We start from the raw sequence: 20,088 nt of genomic DNA, 5'->3' as shown, positions 1-20,088 counted from the left end.
TAAGTGCCTAAATTTGCTTTCTTTGTGAAAGACAGATTTAAATTAAGATCACATACAAATGTTTCTTGGTATGAACTCAGTCAAGCATACTATTGATTATTTCAACTAGGATGAATTATACTACTTATGCATTGAGTCAGCATAAAGAAGTGTATTTCTATTAATAACAGACTACACACATACAAACAAAACAGGTCTTCTGTGGAAGACATTAAAAAACTGTTTACTGAGGGACTTCCCTGGTGCTCCAGTGGTTAAGACTCCATGCTTCCAGTGTGGGAGGCATGGGTTTGATCCCTGGTCAGGGAACTAATATACCCCATATGCCACATGGCAAGGCCAAAAAAATATAATAAAAAAACTGTTTACTGAAAACATAAAATAATAGTATAACAAAGATGAAATTAATATAAAATGAGCTTAACTCATTTATTATGGCTAAGTGCTTGCCAGGTGATTGCAAAGAAAGCAGATATGATCTGATTATTCATCCCCAAAGCATTACATAAGGCAAAGAACACTTTAGCAGTATAATCCACGAAGAAGAACAGTTCTGAGTAACTGCAACAAATAACATGATATCAACCTTCATAAAGCAGAAATTACAGAAAATAAAAGGATAAATAGAAATACACTATTAGTTGAGGCAATAATTCACCTCTTTCAGTTCATAGTAGATTGAGTAAACAAAACAATAAGCAAGAATATAACAGTCTTAAATAACAATAAGGTAGATTTGATTAATTTCTTTAAAACTCTGTACCATAAAATATAAAATATACCTGCTTTTCAAGAACCTGCAGAACATTAACAAAAATTGATCATATGTTAGGCCACAAAGAAAATCTGAAATTCTAAGAAGTAAAAGTGATGTAGACAGTGTTCTCTGATTGTGATGCAATCATACTGTAAATAACAAAATCAGAATATTTAGAAACCACTTTCATTGGGAAAAAGAAGTTCTCCAACTTTTGGCTCAAAGAGGAAATATAAAATGAAACCACAGAATATTTAGAATACAGAATATTTAGAATATTTAGAAAATATTAGAATATTTAGAAAACAAGGATATTTAGTGCATTACATTTCAGAACTTGTAGGATATATAGCTAAAGCAAAGTGAATGGAAAAGCCAATTCTTTAGATGCTTATAGCAACAAATAATGAAAATAAACAGAATGAAGAAGTTCATAAAACTAGAAATGTAAATTAAAGATCTAGAGAACTGAAGAAGTTAGAAATGATCATAAAAAAACTGATTCTGTGAAAAAATATCAGTAGTTAATCTCATATATACTAATGATAAAGGAGTAATTACAGAGAAAGTTAAAAGAAGTCATAAGAAACTTCTTTGCCCTACCATGCAAATATATTTGAAAATCTGGGTGCAATGCATATATTTCTAGGAAAAAATTTTTCTAAAATTGGTACAGAAGAGGGAAAAAATCTAACATTATTTTCTTGAGAAAGTTACCAAGAAGGTGCCCTACCTCTTTTTCAAAGAAAACACCATTCTGAGGTGGTTCGGATTAATTTTATACATCTTTAAATAGCAGGAACTTCCAGTGCTATCTAAAAAGATAGAAAACATTCAAATACTTTTATGAAGCAAGTGTATCATTGATACTTAAACCTAATAGAAGATTGCTGTCCCCCTACTACAAATGTTAACAGACCAAGCTCACTTTTATATCTAAGCAAAATTGCTAAATAAAATATTAGGAAGCAGAACCTTAAAATAATATATTTTATACAATAATACCAAGTGGCATTTTTTCTAGAAATGTGAGAATAACATAATAAAAATAATACCAAATTAGAAACTCGTATTAATATAATTTGTCATATTGATTGATCTAGGGAAAAACACCATATATTCATTTTTATAAATTCTAAGAAGGCATGTAATACAGCTCTACAACTATTCTAGATAAAGATACTCAATAAAAGAGGAATAGATATTTTTGTTAAGGGTAAAATATATCTTTATTAGTCCAAAAGTGCCATCATGATTAATGATGAAGTCTCAGAGTCATTTCTACTAACATCTGAAACAAGACATGATTGTTTACTGTTATTGCTGTTATTTAACATGTTACTTAATGCATTTGAACAAAAGAAAGAAATGAGAGATATAAAATATTGGAAAGGAGGAGGTAAAATTACAACTCTTTGCATATGGTATCATTTTATACCTGAAAAGCCCAAGAGAATCATCTAAAAAACCACCACCAAAAAAAGGTATGATGGTGGAAAATTAATATATAGAGATTAGTACATTTCATTAATAGGCATGTATGTTAACTATTACTGCATATAAACTATCTCAAAACTTAGTGGCTTAAAACAACAACCATTTATTGCTGTTCAAGTCCTTAGGTCAACTGAGCTAGATTTGGTCAGGCCCTCCCATGTGTCTGGGGTCCACTCTAGGTCAGCTGTAGGGCATCTTGGCTGATCTTAGAGGGACCTCTGGGCTCTGGTCCATGTGTTCTCTCACCTTCTAGTAGACCAGTCTTAGGAGGCTCACATGGCAGAGGAAGGGGTCCCGAGAGAATGAGAACACAAAGCCTCTTGAGGCCCAGGCTTGGAACTGGCACATAGTCTATTTTATTCACCAAAACAAGTCACAAGTCCAGCCCAAATTCATGGGGAGGAGCAATCAACCATAGTTAGTGATGGGAGAATCTGAAAAGTTACATCATAAAGAGCATGGAGACAGGGAGGAATAAAGGATTTTGGCAATTTTTGTAATCTATCAGGAGAACAACTAATGAGAATATATAATGAAGGGAAAGAGTTACAATAGCAAGAAAGCCCATGATCTGTGGACCCACTTCTATTAGAAACATAGAAAAATACATATCTGTATGTGCATACATACACATATATATATGGAGGGTGGTGAGGTGAGTGTGTATAATTTTTTAGTGAGTCAAAATTTACAAAGAGTGAAATGTACAATTTCATGAGTTCATATATATATATATATATATATATGCCTGTGTAACCATTACCCCAGTCAGAATACAGGACATTTTCTTCATTTCAGAAAATACTTTTTTGCCCTCTTCTAGTCAATCCTTGGTAGAACCACTGTTTTAATTTGGATCACCATAGATTAATTTTGCTTCAAACAAAAGAAATGTTCCAAATATCCATCTTCTGCTTTAATTTTTAATGCAATACTCTGATAACTTAAACTATAATTTCATAAAAGAAATTAGCTTCAGAAAGTTTAATATTCAGAATAATTTTATGTAAAAAAATTTCACTATATGCACTGCACATAATTGAGATAAATATTTGTAGATTCTGTGTTGATTTTAATCCTTACAAGTGCCAACATAAATACTGAATAATGATTAGTGAATGTTTCATTCTTTTCTACTTCAGTTCCCCATTTAAAAGTGGTGTGTCAATGGCAAGTCGGCTTTGTAAGGCTGCGATGTTAAGTCGATTTAAGCTGCTTGCCAATGAAGCTAATAAAGAATATTTACTGGTAGCCAGTACATATCATGCAGCTAAGGTAAGTCTTAAAAGGAATGAAGCTAATTACTGAAATAAAAATTTAAGACAATAATAATGTGGTAACTTTATAATGATGATGATATATAGCAAAAGTTGGGTAAATAGTTCCTGAAAATAAGAGATTGCCATGTAGTGGTAAAATTAATTTTTAAGTGAACATGCTGGAAATTGGATATGTAAATAACTGTTGCCCCTGAAAGTAGCTACCTCAGTATGGTGTGTACCTACTTTGACAATATTGATCAAAATCTACTGTCGTACCCAGAGGAACAAAATGGTAATAAAATTTCTTATGTATATGATATTAGCTATGTTAACTATAGTATTTAAGTATTCTAAAATGATATATTAGTATATTCATATAAATTAATTTGCCTATCTTAAAATTGTGAAACACCTTTAATTTGAGTTTGTGATTTGGGCTTAAGTGATGTAGATAGCCTTTTTCTATCTTTAAAAATATATATTATTTTTTTAGTATTACAAACATAATTCATGTTTGAGTAGAGAATTTGGAATTTTCTTTTTAAGTACAGAAGGGAAATATTACTTATAAATCCACCTACTACTCAAATATAATACTCTAATCTTGTAATGTAAGCATGTTATTTCAGTTTCTTGTCATGTATTTATATTTTTGTGTATGCATATATTTTAAAATATCAAGCTTATATTATATATGCTTGTTAATCTGATTTTTTCATTCAACATACTATGACCCGAGCCATTTCATAATATGATATATCCATGTTATCAAATTATTAAATACAAATTGTTTTTGATAACCTAATTTCAGTTTCAGTAATAATATAGTATTATGTGAAAGTCTCTTAATTTCACCAATATCTTAATACTCAAACTGTATAATTCCATCCTGTAAAGCAATTAATATTAACTATAGGTTTGTTTGTATATATAAACATTTTTAAGTATAAAAGCTTACCTAGACAATTTCCGGTTTGGCATAAAGAGGTTGCAAGTCATCTCTGTAAAAAATATAAAACTGGACAAAATTATCAGGGGAAAAAATCCCTTTTTACAACTCTGGAAATTAACTAAAGGCAAAAAACACACTGAGAAGTGTATATTCTTGTAAAACTTTTAGAACTTTGGGTAAGAACAGCAGGAATTTGTGGCACCATTGCCCAAAGCTGTTGCTGTTCTCTCTCCTTCCTCTCTGCTAGTTTGAATGGCAAGAACTGTAGTTTTATCAGATTGAGAATGCCACCAAAAGTAGTAGATTTTCTGCTAGAGGGGATGAACTTGATTTGTGGCAGAGGGTGAAAATTTGTGACTTTTTCAACTAAATGTGCCAAACCTGGTAGAGGAAAAAAATGGAGAAAATCAGTAACTTCGCCGGCCCAAGGTTGCATGCAGTCCTTGGGGAAAGTGGTATACCAGTTAGTAACTTAACAGGTAGATCTTGGAAGTGAAAGAGCCATGGAAGGGTTGAAAGAAATTCTCTATATATCCTTGGCTGACTGAGAAATTACACTCATGTGCAATGGTGACTCAAGAGAACCCAGTAAAGAGTGAAAGTGTGAAATAGAACTGCCTGCAACATTAAATACACTGTACCACCCACCCCTCCCCGAATGAATTGATCCGAAAAAGGTGGAAGCCTTTTAGGTTTAAGGTGTTTGAGCATAATGTCTGCTGAAATCTTTTCCTTATCACTAAGCTATTTGTTTATCACTAAGCTTTGCAGATACAGGGTAACCCCTAGGAAGCCAGGCTAAAACATAACAAAATTGGAAAGATACAGTACACACAATGGGGAAAACAGATCTCACAATTGCAGCAAACTTAAAAAAAAAAAAAAACAGAATCCAGAGTTGCTACAATATATTATCTAAAAAGTCTGTTTCAACCAAAAATTATGGGATATGTAAAAAACAGGAAAGTAAAACCTATACTCAGGAAAAATAACATTCAATAGAAACTGGTTCTGAGTGGATCCCAATGTTGAATATAGCAAAGGCTTCAAAGCAGCTATTATAAATATGTTCAAGTAATTAAAGGAAAATACAACAATGTTTCAGTAAATAGGTAATCTCGGTAGAGAAATAGAAACTACAAAAAAAGAAAAACCCCAAATGAATATTCTAGGATTGAAAGAACATATAATAACTGAAATTAATATAATCCTCTAGATGGGTTCAACAGTACATTTGAGATTGCAGAAAAAATATCAGTGGACTTTGAAGATAGATCAAAAGAAATTATTTTAAAGGACAGAATGAAACAGGTTAAAGAAAAATGAACAGAACTTCAAAGATTTGTGGAACAGTATTAAGTGTACCAACTTATGTTGGGTTGCCTCCGTTTTTTAAGTAAAAATAAAAGTCACATTTTTCATTTTCACCAAGAACTTTATTGAACAACGTATTTATTACCCTTTTGTTCCACTACATTCTGCCATTTTTCAGGCAACTTCATAATTCCATCTTCCCAAAACTTTTTCTTTTCAAGTAAAGAACTGCTCTGTGTACCTTTTACAGTCTTCCAGGGAATTGAAATTTTTTCCATTAAGAGAATTTTATAAAGAGCGAAATAAATGGAAATCCAAAGGTACAATGTCTGGTAAGTATAGCAGATGAATCAGAACCTCCCAGCCAAGGTGTAACAACTTTTGCCTGGTCATCAAAGAAACATGCTGTCTTGCGTTATCCTGATGGAAGATTATGCATTTTCTGTTGCCTAATTCTGGATGCTTTTCATCTAGTGCCGCTTTCAGTTGGTCTAACTGGGAGCAGTACTTGTTGGGATTAATTGTTTGGTTTTCTGAAAGGAGCTCATAATGGAGGACTCCCTTCCAATCCCAGCATATACACAACATCAACTTCTTTGGATGAAGACCAGCGTTTGGTGTGGTTGGTGGTGGTTCATTTCACTTGCCCCATGATCTCTTCCATTCCACATTATTGTACAGTATCCACTTTTCATCGCCCGTCACAATTTGTTTTAAAAATGGAATGTTTTCATTACATTTAAATAGAGAATCGCATGTGGAAATACAGTCAAGAAGGGTTTTTTTTTGCTTAACTTATGTGGAACCCAAATATCAAAGTGATTAACATAACCAAGCTGGTGCAAATGATTTTCAGCACTTGATTGGGATATTTTGAGTATGTTGGCTATCTCCCGCGTGGTATAACTTTGATTGTTCTCACTTAATGTCTTGATTTGGTCGCTGTCAACTGCAACTGGACTACCTGACCGTGGAGCATCCTCCAGCAAGAAATCTCCAGCACTACACTTCAAAAACCACTTTTGACACGTTTGATCAGTCACAGTACCTTCTCCGTACACTGCACAAATCTTTTTGTGCATTTAGGCTGTGTTTTACCTTTCTTGAAATAATAAAGCATAATATGCTGAAAATGTTGCTTTTTTTCTTCCATTAAAATGGCTACACAAAAATTCACCAATTTTGATAAGTCTTTTTTTAAATGCACAATGATATGACAGCTGTCACATACAATCTAACAAAATTGTTTTGAATGAAGTTGAAGACAACTAAGTGATACTAGAGCCATCTTACGGAAAAAACCAAACAAACCTTTTGGCCAACCCAATGCTAGGAATCCTAGAAGAAAAGGAGAGAGAAAAGGGATCAGGAAAAACACTTGAAGAAATTACTAAAAAAAAAAACCCATATTTGAGGAAGAATATTAACAGATCCAAGAAGCTCAAGAAACCCCAAGAAAGAGAAAAATAAAGATTCACACCTAGGTACATCAGAGTCAAACTGCTTAAGACCAAGATAAAGAGAAAATCTTGAAAGCAGCAAGAGAGAAAATAGTTATCAACCATAGACCAATACATTTAAGGCTGATTTCTCATTAGCAGTAATGGAAGCAAACCCAGAAGAGCCAAAGCAATCTTGAAAAAGAACAAAGTTGGAGGATTCACACTTCTTGATTTCAAAGCATACTACAAAGCCATAATAATCAAGATAGTATAATACTGGTATTAGTATAAACATATAGATCAATGGAATATAATTGACAGTCCAGAAATAAACCCTGGCAATTATGGTCAAGTGATTTTTAACAAGAATGCCAAGATCATTCAGTGGGAAAAAATAGTCTTTTCAGTAAGTAGTCCTAGGACAACTGAATATCCCCATGGAAAAGAATGAACTTGGACTTCTACCTCATACCATATACAAAAATGAACTCAAAATGGATAGACCTATGTAAGAGCTAAAACTATAAAACTCAGAGAAAAACATAGAAGAAAATATTTGTATTCCTAAGTAAGAAAAAAGGCTTCTTAGATCTGATAACAAAAACACAATCCAGAAGAGAAAAAAAATAGTATTTTAAACTTCATTAAAAGTAAAACTTTTGCATTTCATAAATTATCATTAGGAAATTTGCAAATCATATATTTAATAAGGGACTTGTTTCCAGAATACACAAAAAACTTTTGCAACTCAATAATAAAAAGACAGATGACCAAATTTTTTGAATGAGCAAAGGATTTGAACAGACATTTCTACAAAGAAAATTTTTAAATGGCCAATAAGCATATGATGTTCAACATAGTCATTAGGAAAATGCGAATGAAGACCACAGTGATATACTACTTTACGCACATTAGGACATAGCTATAATAAAGAATGACATTAACAAATGTTGTCAAGAATGTGAAAAAATTGGAACTATCATGCATTGTTGATAGGAATATAAACTGGTACATCTACTTTGGAAAACAATTTAACAGTTCCTCAAAAAGTTAAATATGAGTTATCATGTAACCCAGGAATTTCACTCCTAGGTATATGCATAAAAGAATTGAAAACACTTATCCACACCAAAACTTATACATAAATGTCTGTAACAGTATTCATAATACAGAAAAGGTAGAAACAATCCAAATGTTCATCCACTGATGAATGGATAAACAAAATGTGGCATGTCCATACTATGGACTACCATTCATCCGTAAAAGGAACTCTGAAGTACTGATACATTCTACAGTGTGGGTCAACCTTGAAAATGTTAAGTGACAGAAGCCAGCCACAAAAGGCTGCATGTATGATTCCATTTATATGAAATGTCTATAATAGGCAAATTCATAGAAACAGAAAGTAGATTACTGATTTCCAGGGGCTGTGGGGAGGCAAGAATGAGGTGTGACTGCTAATGGGTCAGCATTCCTTTAAAAACAAAAGCAAAATAAAAACATTGCCAGGTAGACAAAAATTAAGAAAGTTTGTTGTTAGCAGCACTTCTCTAGAAGGAATTCCAAAGGAAGTCCTTGAGGCTTGGCAGAAATTATACCAGATGATAACAAGTCTACAGGAAGGAATAAAGAATACTATAAACAGTAATTATGTGGGTAGATATAAAAGATGTGTGTATTTTTTCTCTTTATTTTCTTTAAAAAACCAAAGTTGTTTAAAATTATTTTAGCACTGTATTATTGAATTTTATAATGTATGTAAGTGGAGTATAAATGGCAATAATAAAGGACAGAGAAAGAAATGGATCAATATTGGAATAAAGTTGCTATATATTAGCAGGATTAAGTCAGTATGAATCTGAAGCAGACTATGGTAAGAGAAAGAGGCACATTGTAATTCCTAAAGTAGCTATGAAGAGAATAGCTGGAAAACTACAGCTAAAACATCAACAGAGGAATTAAAATGGCGTACTAAAAATGCATTTTTAAAAGGGCTAGAAGGCAATAAAGCAGCAGAGAAATAAAGGACACAGGACTTGGAAAATAAAGTGAAATGGCAGACATAAATCCATTATATCAATAATTACATTAAATTTGAATATTCTAAATGCTCCAGAAAAAAGACAGAGATTTTTCAGATTGGGCTAAAAAGAAAGATGCGGGCCTCCCTGGTGGCGCAGTGGTTGAGAGTCCGCCTGCCGATGCAGGGGATACGGGTTCGTGCCCCGGTCTGGGAGGATCCCATATGCCGCAGAGCGACTGGGCCCGTGAGCCACGGCCGCTGGGCCTGCGCATCTGGAGCCTGTGCTCCGCAACGGGAGAGGCCACAACAGTGAGAGGCCCGCATACCGCAAAAAGAGAAAAAAAAAAAAAAAAAGAAAGATGCAACTGTATACTGTCTTTAAGAGACACATTAAATTCAAAGACACAAATAGATTGAAAGTAAAAGGATGAAAAAAAGACATACCAGGCAAACAATAGCAGTAAGAGAGCTGGAGTGTTTATATTAATATCAAACAAGTACACATCAAGATGAGCAATATAACTAGAGACAAAGGGTAACGTGTTATAATGGTAAAAGGTTAATACATTAGGAACATACAACAATTATATAAGTATATGGGTAGAACAGCAGAACCCCAAAATACATAAGCAAAAAATGACAGCATTTAAAGGTGAAATGGACAATTCTACCATTATAGTTGGAGGTTTTAATGTTCCTCTCTCAGTAATTGATAGTTCAACTAGACAGAAAATCAGTAAGAATATAGAAGGCTTGAATAACACTACAAACCAACCAGACTAAGCACTATACACAACAGCAGAATATACATTCTTTTCAAATACACATGGGGCATTCTCCACTATAGGCCATATAGGCCATAAAGCAAGTCTCAATAAGTTTAAAAGGATTAAAATCACACAAAGTATATTCTAGCTGCTATGGAATTAAATTAGAAATCAACAACAGAATGAAATCTAGAAATAATTATACATTTGGAAATTAAACAACTTCTAATCCACATGTCGAAGAAATTACAAGGGAAATTAAGAAATATCTCAAACTGAATGAAAATGAAAATACAGCATATTAAAATTTGGAGAATATAATCAAAGAAGTGCTTAGAAATGCATAGCTTTAAATGCTTATCTTAGAAAGGAAGAGAACCATAAAATCAGTTATTTAACCTTCCACCTCAAGAAGTTAGAAGAGCAAATTAAAAAAAAAATGAGAGAAGAAATAATATAGGCTGGGTTGGAAATTAATGAGATAAAAGACAGGAAAATCAGTAGAAAAATCAATGAAATCAAAAGTTGGTTCATTGAAAAAATCAACAAAAAAATTCATAATACTTTAGCTAGACTAGAGAACTAAGAAATAACTGAGAAATAAGAGACAATGCAAGTGATCAAAATCTTGATGAAAGAAGAGTCATCACTGAAGACCCCAAAGAACTAAAATAATTATAAGGAAATACTATAAACAACCTTTTGTCAACAAATTAGACAAGTTAGATGAAATGGATGCATTCCTAGAAAGACAAATTACAAAACTTGACTAAACAGAACATCTGAATTGAACTAAAGTAAAAAAAAATTGAATTATTAGTTAAAATTCTTAAAGAAAAGAACAAGTGCAGTTATGGCTTCGCTGGTGAATTCCACCAAACATAACAGCAAAAATTAACATAAATCCTACAAAAACTGTTTAATAAAATAAAGGAGGAGAGAATGCTTCCCAACTCATTTTATGAGGCCAGTATAATAACCCTGATACCAAAAGTGGGCAGAAACATCACAGGAAGTGAAAACTACAAATCAGTATCTCTTAGGAACATAAATGCAAAAATTCTTCATAAGATATTTACAAACCAAATCCAGCAACATATAAAAAGGATTATACACCATGACCAAGGAGGTTTATTCCAGGATGCAAGGGTGATTTAACATCAGAAAATCATTTGATGTATTATGTGAATATATTCAAGTTCAAAACCCATACTTATCTCAGTAGATGTACATAATGCATTTGACAAAATCCAACACCTATTCACAATAAAAACACTGAACAAATAAGAAATAGAAGTGAACTTCCTTAACCAGATAAAGGGCATCAATGAAAAACTACAGTTTACCTGACAATGCTGAAAAGCTGAATACTGTTTCCCCTTCCCCCAAAGATTGCTCTCACCACTTCTAGTCAGCATGATCTATAGGTCCTAGGTAGAGCAGCAAGGCAAGAAAAAGGAATAAAAGGCATCCAGACTGGAAAGGAAGTAGAAAAACTGTCCTTATTTCTAAATGATCTTGTATGTAAAATATCCTGTGGAATCTACCAAAAACAACTATATCATATGTGAATTTAGCACACAGTGTAAGAACAATATAGAAAAATAAATTGTATATTTATATACTAGGGCTGAACACTCCAGAATTAAACTTGAGAAAAAAATTTCATCCACAGGAGCATAAAAATAAACTAGGAATAAATTTAATAAAAGAAGGTAAGAACTGTACACCAAAAATGATGAAACATTGCTGAGAGAAATTTTAAAAGACCTAAGTAAGTGAAGAGATGTACCAATTCATAGATTGGAAAACTCAGTGTTATTAGAATGTCACTTCTCTCCTAAATAATCTATGAATTCAGTGCAAGTTCTATCAGAATCCCAGTAAGCTTTTGTGTAGAAACTGACAAGCTGATTCTAAAATTGTTAGTAAAATCCAAAGGACATAGAAGAACCAAAACAATTTTTAAAAAGAACAAAATTGGTAGAGTTACCCTACCTAGTTTCAACAACTTACGATAAAGCCACAGTAATCAAGACAATGTATTGATGTAATGATAGACATATAGATTAATGGAACAGAATAAGAGACCAGAAATACGCCCACACACTTACGATCAATTGATTTTGTACAAAGGTACAAAGTAATTTAATGGGAGAAAGAACAATCTTTTCAACAAATGGTGCTAGAACAGTTCGGTATCTGTGGGCAAGCCAAAAAATTAACTTAGACTTATATCAGTCATACAAAAACTTCAAAATGGATCGTAGAACTAAAAGAGGTAAAAACTATAAAAACTTCCAAAGAAAATGTGAGGAAACATTTGTCTTCCTAGGTTAGGCACATTTTTCTTATATATGACCCCAAAAGCACAATCCATAAAAGAAAAAATTGATGGACTCCAGAATTTAAAACTTGGATTAAGAAAATGAAGATACACGCCACAGAATGGAAGAAAATACTTGCAAATCATACACTTGACAAAGGTCTTAGATCTAGAATAGATAAAGAACTCCTATAACTTATTATTAAGTGGGCAAACAACCCAGTTTTTCAAAGTGGCAAATAATGTATACAAATGGCTAATACACATATAAAAGATACTCAGCCTGATTACTCCTTAGGGAGATGCAAAATCAAACCACAATGAGATACCACTGCACACCTACTAAAATCCAAAAGACTGACTACACCAGGTGTTTTTGTGGAGAAACTAGAAACCTGTTGCACTGCTGACGGGAATGTTAAAATGGTATAAAGCACTTTGGAAGACAGTTTGGCAGTTTGTTATGGAGACAAACATATACTTACCATGTGATCCAGCACTTCCATTGGTATCTATCCAGTAGAAACAAAAACTTATATCCACACAAACCTCTACATAAATGTTTACAGCATCATTATTTATAGTAGCCAAACCTGGAAACAGTTCAAATGTTCACCAGCTGGTGAATGCATAAACAATGTGATATATCCATATGATGTAATACTAATAACAATAAAGAGGAACAAACTGATACATTAAACAACATGAATGAATCTGAAAATGGTATGCTAACCGAAGGAAATCTGACACAAAAGAGTACATGCTGTGTTAATCACTTTTAATGAAATTTCTTGAAAAAGCAAAACTAGAGACAAAGTAGATTCGTGATTGCCAGGGACTGGGGCTGGAAATATAGAGCGCAATGGAACTTCTTGCAGGTGATGGAATTGTTTTGCAACTGGACAGTGATGGTTGCACACATATATAAATTTAGTAAAACATCAAACTGAATACTTACTAGTGGGTGAATTTATGGTATACATATATTACCTAAGTATAGCTGTTTTTTTTAAGTATGTTCATTTAAAAAAAATGAAAGGAAATAAACCAAAATATTAATGATGGTTAGTTATCTATAGTTTGGGGATTACAGGTGATTTTTATTTACTTCTGTTTTCTCTATTTTCAAGTTTTCTGTAATGAGTATGATTACTCTTCTAATTAAAAATTAAAGAAGAAAAATTGTCTTTTAGGAGTGTTGGGAAGGAAAATTTTTAGTTTCAAAAACAATACTGAGGAAAATGGGAAATCAAAAAGGGTCTTCTTAATTTTTAAAATGTCAAACTAAAGAAAGAAGATTAGGGCTACTTACTTTTCATAAGCCTAATTCTGCCTATATTCTATAATTCAATATTTTTTTCTTTCTGTAGCATATGTCTGGATCCTATCAAGAAGCTAAAACTTTGTTGAAATCCGACTTACAGCAGCATGGCTATGGCTCCTGGATTGTGAAATCTCCCTGTATAGAGCAATTTAGTATGTGAATTAAGTAATCCATTGTCATGTTAAAAAAAATTTTTTTTCGTGTGTTTTGACTACTAAAATTTTTTTTTTAATGGTGGTTTTCAGCTTTTAAAATCAGAGTCATGCAACAGCAGTGTTCAGAGATTGCTGAAACTTTGTAAATATTCATGTCAATTTACGTTGAGACATTAGGGTTTTAAATGTTTTTTAGTTTTTGAAAAAATAATTACCTGCTTCATTATATAGCTATTTTGTATTTATTTTTATAGACATTATAAAGCTATTACCCTTTTGTAATTTAAAAGAATATTCATTTTCTTTTAAGTTTTTGCTTTAAAGTTATTTGTTCAGCAAAGCTATTCAGCATTGTGTCCTGATATCTCACTCAAGTTTGTTTCTTAATTAAAAATTGGAATTCAAGAATATAAATAATAATTCTTACTCATTTGTTGATTAAATCAACAGACATTTGAATGTCTAATATTTGCCAATAACCATAGTAAGAAACAGTAACTAAAACATCATTTCTCATGTCAGAGAAGCTCTTGAATGCAAACTGAACATGTAAATGCAGAAAAATGTTAACCATGTTAGGGAATAATTTGATACATTAGTTATTCTGATTAATAGGGGATTATCGTAAATGCTTTAAGATTGCCTATTTTCAGGTATTCTGTAAGATTCATCCAAATGTTATTCTTTATAATTTAGATTAGTAGGGATTTCTAATAATAGATCAATAAAAGATTATTTAGCTTTATATTTGTATTTGTTTATACAGTTAGATGAAAGAGAAAGTTTAGTTACTCTTGGGTTAGGATATATATCTTTATTGAAGTTGGGAGTTTGTTCCATACTTTAGCCTCTTCAATCTCTTCCTTAGTTTAAATCACAGATGAATTAAGCATTGGCTCTCAGACTTTGTTCCTCTTACCTTGGATCTTTATTAAATTAGTAAGTCTCACTCCAACTCCAACCCATATGAACTATTATAATCTCTGATAAGGTTAATGTAGGGTTTTTGTATTTTTGGTTTTTGGATTTGTTTTTTGTCTATTCTAAAAGTATGGTAGAGTTTAGTTGATGAACGTTGAAGTCATTCTGGAAAGACATACTTACATGTCTTTCAGTAGACTAGATTTTATACTTATCAGTAGGTTGAACCATGTGAAATTGCCATTTTTATGGGGGGAAAGTAGGTCAAAAATGGTCAAATATGGGCAGTTTCATGTGGATCAACATAAATATACTATTATTAATAAGTTCCATTTCCATCAATTAGATGATATCTAGTGCTTATTTCTCTAAATTGGTATTTCCTTCTAAAATCATTTTAGTCTCTTATCTGGGTTGATTCCATCTACAGCTAATTTCCAGCCTTTATTTCTATTACTTTACCTCTCTTTGATAGTAAATTGCCTCTAAAAATACAACACCTTTCATCTTCTCTTGGCTCTTCACATTTGTGGGTATTTTGCTTTTGACTGACACAAAATAAGGAAAAGCACCAATGGTTAATATTTGCTTCTGAAAGTTCTACCTAACTAGTGAAAGGTCATATGTTAGACAATTTATTTCCTCAAGAAATTTTTAATTTTAAGGGTAAGATAAAAAAATATACCCAGCTGTTTTATAAACATAATCTAGTAAGTGCCACTTATTTATTCAACAAGCGGTCACTGAGTGTCTCTGTGTATGTATTATGTCTACTTAACTTACATATGGTGTTGTGATTTAGAGAAAGATTATATTCTAGAGAGGGATAAGCTATATAAAGGGTAAAGGAGGTGGCATTTAGTAGAAGGCAGTCATTTAGCAGAAGGGGCAGTATATAGATGTGAAACCCAACATTGGCTGTTATGACTCTTGACAATTGTAAATTATTTACTTTCTTTTAGCTCAGTTTTTTATCTTTGCAAGGATGAAATTGGTACTTGTGGTTGTTATTCTTTGTTCAGGGTTGGAAGCTTAATAGAAAGGACTTCAGGCTGCCCTTCATCAAAAGTGGAAATGTTTATTTTCTCTTCTATATATAATGTATTGGGGTTGTACAAAATATTTTGCTTTAAGAAAAGCAAACTTTTTAATATAAATCATATGTAATGTTTAATTTATAAGCATGCTGAGCACAATATTTGTAAGCATGATAAATACGTTATTTGTGGCAGATATTTTTCAAAGATTTTTATAAGAAAAGTAGGTAATTATGAAATACTTTTATGTAGAAGGATTAGGGGTAAGCTATTTTTCAATACAGGAAAAACATTTTCTTCAAAGTTCCATTTATTTTTAAAGTTCTGTTGGGAAAAGCAAACTTCTAAATTTAGACTTCTAAACCTCTACTTCTAAAGTTGTTCAAAAACCCATGAAACTAGTTTAAAGTCCTCTTTTAGCTCCAAGGTTATGTTATGTTACCTGAAGCAAGAACTGAAAGATGGGTAAAATTTAGAAGGTTGAAATGAGAGAATGCATTCCACTTGGAAATTATGAAGCAAAGATTAGAGGGGAAATGTTACAGTGTTTGAGGCCAATATAGAACACTGGATGGAAGAGATTTGAGAAATGAGTCTAGCAGATGTTCTCAGTTTGCTAGGCAGAAGGGAGTCCTTGAAAGATTTTGTGTAGGGAAGTGACCTACAGTAAAACAGCATTTCACAACATTTTCTTTGTTTACTTTTTATGGAAATTTTCAGACATACAGAAGTAGAGAGAGTAGTACACATCACACCTGTATTATTAAATCATGGCATGATTATTAAAATAATCTTGTTTCATATATACCTCCCCAAAGTAGATTATGTTAGGGCAAATATCACACATGTTATTTCATCTGGAAATACTTTGATATGTATCTGTAAAATATGAGGACTCTTTAATACACACACACACACACACACACACACATACATCTGTGTGTGTATAACCACAATTCAATTAGTATACCATAAGGATTAATAGTAATTCTCTCATCTCATATATGTTGTATATATTGTTGGAATCAAGATCAAAATTACATCCATGTACTGAAATTCAAATTTTTGTTAAGTATCTCTTAATCTATAGATGACCTCTCATTTTTTTCTTTTTAGTTCTTAAAAAAACTTGGTTCTTTGTTTGCAAAGTTTCCCAGTCTCATTTTGCTGCTGTTATTGGTTATTGCTGTTATTTCTTTTGCTCTCTCGTGATTTGATGACTATCTTTAGTGTTACATTTGAATTCCTTTTTCTTTTCTTGCATGTATATCTATTACAGATTTTTGGTTTGTGATTATGCAGTTTTTATATAGCAATCTATATATATACATGATGGGTTTAAGTTGCTGGTCTTTTTTTTTTAACATCTTTATTGGAGTATAATTGCTTTACAGTGGTGTGTTAGTTTCTGCTTTATAACAAAGTTAAGTTGCTGGTCTCTTAATTTCAAATGCACATTAATAGCTTGGCATTTGTTCTCACCTCCCATCACGATTACTGCCTTTTATATCATATTTTACATCTAATTGTTTTGTGTGTCCATTAACTGCTTATTGTGGATATAGATGATTTTACTACTTCTTTTAACCTGTCTACTAGCTTTGTGTGTGCATCATTTCTTACGTTTATTGTATGTTTGCCTTAACTGATGAGCTTTTTCATTTCTTAATGTTCCTGTTTCCAGTTGTGGCCTTTTCTTTTTCAATTAAAGAAGTTCCTTTAACAATTTTTGTAAAGCTGGTTTGGTGGTACTGAATTCTTTTACCTTTTTCTTATCTGTAAAACTTTTTTTTTTTTGCGGTACGTGGGCCTCTCACTGTTGTGGCCTCTCCTGTTGCGGAGCACAGGCTCCGGACGCGCAGGCTCAGCGGCCATGGCTCACGGGCCTAGCTGCTCCACGGCATGTGGGATCTTCCCGGACCGGGGCACAAACCTGTGTCCCCTGCATCAGCAGGCGGACTCTCAACCACAGCACCACCAGGGAAGCCCTGTAAAACTTTTGATCTGCCCATAATATGAGTGAGAGCCTTGCCAGGTAGAGTATGCTTGGTTGTAGGTTTTTTCCTTTTATCACTTTAAATATATTGTGCCACTCCCTTCTATCTTTCAGAGTTTCTGCTAAAAAGTCAACTGATAGCCTTATTGGAGTTCCCTTATATGTTATTTGTTGCTTTCCCTTGCTGCTTTTAATATTCTCTCTTTATCTTTAATTTTTGCCATTTTAATTACAGTGTGTCTTGGTGTCTTCCTCTTTGGGTTAATCCTGTGTGGGATTCTCTGTGCTTTATGGACTTGGATGTCTGTTTCCTTTCTCAGATTAGGGAAATTTTTAGCTATTATGTCTTTAAGTATATTCTCAGCTTCGTTCCCTCTATTCTTCTTTTGGGACCCCCTATAATACAAACATTAGTGTGCTTGATGTTGTCCCAGAGGTCTCTTAAGCTGTCCTTATTTTCAGTCTTTTTTCTTTTTTCTATTCATTATCAATGATTTTTAACTACTCTGTCTTCTAGCTCATTGATCCATTCCTCTGTATCATTTAGTCTTCTGATGTATTTTTCATTTCAGTTATTGTATTTTTCTTCTCTTTTTGGTGTTTCTTTATATTTTCTAACCCTTTTTTAAAAACTTCGAACTTCTCGCTCTATGCATCCATTCTTCTCCCAAGTTGTTTGATCATCTTTATGATCCCTACCCTCAACTCTTTTTCGGGTAGGTTGCCTAACTCCACTTCACTTAGTTCTTCTTCTGGGGTTTTATCTTGTTCCTTCATCTGGGACATGGTCCTCTGTCACCTCGGTTTGCCTAAGTTGCTATTTGTATTTTTATGTATCTGGTAGATTAGTTATGTTTCCTGACTTTGGAGAAGTTCCCTTTGTATGAGGCATCCTATGCATCCCAGCAACACACTCTCCTCTCATCATCCGAACTATATCTCTAGGGGTTCCCTTTATGAGGGCTACAGGGTCCTTCCGTTGTGAAGGGCCTGACTATGTGGGCAGTCTTTTAGGCTTTGTTGGTCCCCAGTCCAGTTGGTTGCCAGGTCTTGCCTTGTGCACAGGCTGCCGGCTGCTGGTTGGTAGGGCTGGGTCACAAGGAGGTGGCTGACTGCAGAGCCGCAGGGAACCTCAGGACTAGTGCTGCCTTACTAGTGGGCAGAGGCAGGGTCCAGAAGACTCTGAGGCTGTTGCCTGCCCACTAGTGGGTGAAACCAGGCCCTCGGGTTAGAGCCAGACTGCTGGCAGGCAGAGCCAGGACCTGGAGTCTGGTTGCAGGGCCTAGGGGTCCCAGTGCTGGTGTCAGATGGCTGGTGGGGGAGACTGGTTCCTGACACAGTTTGGTAAGGGGTCTGGGGTGTCCTGAAGCTTGTGCTGGCCTACTAGTGTGTAAGGCTGTTGCCCAGCTGGTCCCAGGACAGGGTCTGGCCTGCTGATGGCAGGCTGGGTCCACGTGCTGTAGGATTGTGGTTTTCTTGCATCTGGTGTTTACCTCCTGGTAGGTGAGACTAATCCAGAGGCTAGAGCAGACTTCCTGGGGGTATGGCCAGGGCCCAGGGGATTCTGGGGCTGGTGCTTGCCCACTGGTAGGTGGAGCTGGTTCCTGGGCCCTCTGGTGTGCAGGGCTGTGACCAGAGGCAGCTGTTGGCTCAGTGGGTCTTAAGGCAGCCTATATGCTGATGGGTAGGGTGTGTCCCTGCCCACTTAGCTGCTTGGCCTAGAGCATTCCAGCACTGGCACCTACCAGCTATTGGGCCAGGGCAGGGCTGGGTCCTGGGGCTAATAAGCTAGAGGGATGATTCCACAGTGGCACCCGCCAGCACCAGTGTCACTTGGTAGAAGGAGCTCCCAAGCATGGCTGCTGCTAGCATCTGTGTCCCCAGAGTGAGCCATACTTGCCTCCTGCATCTTCAGGAGACTCTCCAAGAGCAGCAGGTAGATCTTACCCAGGCTCCTATGAAATTACTGCTTTTGTCCTGGGTCCTGGAGTGTGTGAGATTTTGTGTGTGCTCTTTAAGTGAGATCTCTATTTCCCTCAGTCCTCTGGGACTCCCGAAATTAAGTCCCACTGCCTTTCAAAGCCAAATACTTTGGGGGCTCATCTTCCTGGTGCAGGACTCCTGGGTTGGGGTGTTTGACGTGGGGCTTGGACCTCTCACTCATGTGGGAGAACCTCTGCCACAGTGGTTGCCCACCCAGGCATGTGACCTGACTATATCATGAATCTGCCCCTCCTACCCATCTTGTGGTTCCTTCTTTACGTCTTAAGTTGTAGAAGATCTTTTCTGGTAGGTTCCAGTCTTTTTCATTGATG

The 20,088-nt window shown here is 34.3% G+C and overlaps 1 protein-coding gene across 2 annotated transcripts in view; it reads left to right on the top strand.

Annotated features, from left to right (window-relative positions):
* ADAD1 (adenosine deaminase domain containing 1) overlaps nt 1-13,824 on the top strand; it is a gene marked incomplete at its 3' end in the record, with an annotated part of 46,514 nt that extends 32,690 nt beyond the window's left edge. For both annotated transcript variants that reach the window (XM_082639028.1, XM_082639027.1), the window contains exons 10-11: nt 3,397-3,529; nt 13,711-13,824. In XM_082639028.1, coding sequence (XP_082495154.1) covers nt 3,397-3,529; nt 13,711-13,824 — 247 coding nt within the window. The remainder of the gene's footprint in view (nt 1-3,396; nt 3,530-13,710) is intronic.
* Nucleotides 13,825-20,088: the final 6,264 nt, after the last annotated feature.

This window comes from Mesoplodon mirus, assembly GCF_964341445.2.
Source record: "Mesoplodon mirus genome assembly, chromosome: 2".
Classification (NCBI taxonomy): Eukaryota; Metazoa; Chordata; class Mammalia; order Artiodactyla; family Ziphiidae; genus Mesoplodon; species Mesoplodon mirus.
This window is presented reverse-complemented; position numbering and strand designations above follow the sequence as displayed.